This window comes from Acomys minous (assembly GCF_964271855.1).
Source record: "Acomys minous genome assembly, chromosome: 16".
Lineage (NCBI taxonomy): Eukaryota > Metazoa > Chordata > Mammalia > Rodentia > Muridae > Acomys > Acomys minous.
This window is the reverse complement of record NC_140498.1, coordinates 39,830,476-39,833,489: the sequence shown is the minus strand read 5'-3', so window position 1 is coordinate 39,833,489 and position 3,014 is coordinate 39,830,476. Positions and strand designations below refer to the sequence as shown.

At 56.0% G+C, this 3,014-nt stretch overlaps 1 protein-coding gene across 1 annotated transcript; it reads left to right on the top strand.

The window, feature by feature from the left end:
- Window positions 1-662: 662 nt before the first annotated feature.
- LOC311586563 (tryptase beta-2-like) lies at window positions 663-2,477 on the top strand. The gene is made up of 6 exons (XM_084762629.1): window positions 663-755; window positions 987-1,047; window positions 1,163-1,328; window positions 1,434-1,699; window positions 1,822-1,985; window positions 2,077-2,477. Exons 2-6 carry the CDS (start codon window positions 987-989, stop codon window positions 2,239-2,241), a joined length of 822 nt encoding a protein of 273 aa, XP_084618755.1. The 5' UTR covers window positions 663-755; the 3' UTR covers window positions 2,242-2,477.
- The last annotated feature ends 537 nt before the right edge of the window (window positions 2,478-3,014 follow it).

Sequence of the window (3,014 nt, the reverse complement as noted above, 5' to 3'; positions counted from 1 at the left end):
CAGGGCCCCTTGCACTGTGACACTTGGTACTGTTCTATGCCAAAATAGGCTGATTCCTATCTTGACAAGGGGCCTTGTGTGATCCTCTCCCACAACTGTTCAGGGAAGCTGAGTCTGACCCTGAGGACTTAAGATGAACGACACTGTTGCCCATTGTACTTTCTTGCTCCTTTTAAGGTGGCTCACAGACACCATCTCCTGTCCTGTATCCATCTTGGGAAATGTGTTAGAGTATGTCAACATGCCATTCTAGGGTGACACTGAGCTAGGGGCCTTCTTGAGACCTCCTCTGCATCCCTGGGCATGGGACAGGAGCCCCCATCTCACCAGTTGGAAGGGGTGCCATCTCGGTGATGTAGGGCACTGAACTGAGAGGAACCCCAATATGCAGTGCTCTGTCCATGGTGGGACCCCCCCCACTCCCCGGAGGCCCCAAAACACAGAACAAACTTGGTGGATGCTGAGCAGAGACCAGTCAGATCTCAGAACTCTACCTTCCATTGCCTGAAACGTCGAGACTCCATGCAGTGTATGTGTGGCCAGTCCTCTGGCTGTGCACTCAACCTTGTGACGTGCGCATCAGAAGAGCATCTGGGTGGTGGGGACATATGTGACACGGGGGCCTTTGATCTAAATCATCATTTCCTTCATGTCTGGATTGGAGAGTGGTATGCCCCTCCTCCTGTGCACTCTGGTCTGGAAAAATAAAAAGCAGAGGACAGCAGGCAGGGTAGAAAGGAGCAGAGACAGCCAAGGTAAAGTCCCTTCCCAGACTCCCCCTCCCCCCGACATCTGTATGTCACCCTGAAGCAGGGTAACCTAGCTTGTAACCTTTGGGACCTGGTGCGCCAAGATCCCAGACTCCTGGGCTGAACTGACCCTCCATCTCGGGTTCTGGCTCCATTCCGGACTTGACAGTCTGCCAACCTCAGTCCAGCCCTGTCTCCCAGCTGGACTCAGGCTGCGCTCCTCCTCACTGCTTCCAGATGCTGAAGCGGCTGCTGCTGGCACTGTCCCTCCTGGCTAGCCTGTTGCACGCGGCCCCTCGTAAGTCCTGTCTCTCACTGACCTTCACAGGCCACAGGCTATGGGGGAAGTTTGGAGAATCCAGTGCGGGAGGGGCAAGCCAGGGCGCTGAGGTTTGCTCCTTGTCCTTCTCCAGGCCCAGCTGAGCAGCAAGTGGGCATCGTGGGAGGCCGAGAGGCTTCCGAGAGTAAGTGGCCCTGGCAGGTGAGCCTGAGATTTAAAGCCAACTTCTGGATTCATATCTGCGGAGGCTCCCTCATCCACCCGCAGTGGGTGCTCACCGCGGCACACTGTGTGGGACCGTGAGTCTCCCTGAGTCTGGCACGGTGGGGTGGGGCAGAGATTATTCCCACAGCCCCCAGTGTTCCTGAGGCCGGAGCCTTCCAAGCACGACTGTCCTCTTCCAGGCACATCCAAAGCCCAGAGTTCTTCCAGGTGCAGCTTCGTGAGCAGCATCTCTACTATGAGGACAAGCTGCTGCCCGTGAACAGGATCATCGTGAACCCCAACTATTACACGGTCGAGAGTGGGGCAGACATCGCCCTGCTGGAGCTTGGGGACCCTGTGAATGTGTCCAGCCATGTCCACCCTATAGCCCTTCCCCCTGCCTTGGAAACCTTCCCCTCAGGAACATCATGCTGGGTGACAGGCTGGGGCGACATTGATAATGATGGTATGTGGCAAGGAGCCAGGTCTCGGCCAGCCCCAACACTGGAGGGCGGGCAGGGACTCCCAGGGCTGGCCAGGGCTGGTTACTGATGAGCTTTCCCAAAGGCTGTACTTCTCTCACCCCAGAGCCGCTCCCACCACCTTACACCCTGAAGCAAGTGAAGGTCCCTATTGTGGAAAACAAGCTCTGCGACCGGAAGTACCATGCTGGCCTCTACACAGAAGATAATGTTCTCATTGTCCGTGATGACATGCTGTGTGCGGGAAATACCGAGAGAGACTCCTGCCAGGTGGGTCCTATGCCCTTCTCCCTTACCCCCCACCCCCGGCACCCCACCCCATCCAGTCTCCATATGGAGTGCTGAACCCTGTCTTCCTCAGGGCGATTCAGGGGGGCCGCTGGTCTGCAAAGTGAAGGATACCTGGATGCAAGCAGGTGTGGTCAGCTGGGGTGAGGGCTGCGCAGAGGCCAACCACCCTGGCATCTACACTCGGGTGACCTACTACTTGGACTGGATCCACAGCTATGTCCCTGAGCACTCCTGAGCCGAGCTGCTTCCGGGGTTGAGGAAGAGCCAGGCCCCTGTTGCCTTTAACTCGCTGCTTCCTGCCCAGGTGGAACTCTTGCCTTTCTTGTCCTTCTCCCTCCCCAGCCCCTCTGAGGCCCCACTCTGTTCTACCTGAGCCCCTGGCTATGACTGTCCCCTCTGCCTGCCGCCCCCTGTAGCTGCACAGGGTACTCTCTCCCTCTTCTGTGGCTCATTAAAGTACATGAAAACAGCTATGGGGGGCTGTGGTTCTTCTCATTGTGGGTGTCACTGGGGGGCAGATGGAGAACCTCAGCAAGCCGTGATGCCCTTGCTTGCAGGGTCCTAGCCCACAAGGCTTGGCATACTATAGTGGTATGGGGCCTTCCCACCAGCCCCTTGTCCCCAAGACTGAGCTCTTTCCACACAAGCTCACTTTCAAAATTATATTTTAAACACACACTAAACATGTGCTTATTTAATACACGTACATGCCGCAGTGCATGTGCGGAGGCCGGAGGACAGCTCTGTGGAGTCAGGTCTCTCCTTTCACCTTTATGTGGGCTCTGGGCATCCAATTGAAGTTGTCAGGCTTTCATGGCCAGCAGCTTTCCCCCACTGAGCCATCTTGCCTGCCCAAAAGCTCATTTCTTTTACGTTAGAAGTTTCATGTCCTTAAGACATGAAGAACAACACGGAAGCCTTAAAAGATCAGTGCAAACTGGATGTAAGTGGCGCACACCTCTAATCCCAGCACTCAGGGAGGCAGAGGCAGGTGGATCTCTGTGAGTT

Bases quoted from the DNA above. Each gene is read 5' to 3' on its own strand.
- LOC311586563 (XM_084762629.1), top strand. From the start codon at position 987: ATGCTGAAGCGGCTGCTGCTGGCACTGTCCCTCCTGGCTAGCCTGTTG. The intron at 1,700-1,821 runs GTATGTGGCAAG...CTCTCACCCCAG, and splicing joins GGGCGACATTGATAATGATG to AGCCGCTCCCACCACCTTAC. The intron at 1,986-2,076 runs GTGGGTCCTATG...TGTCTTCCTCAG, and splicing joins CCGAGAGAGACTCCTGCCAG to GGCGATTCAGGGGGGCCGCT.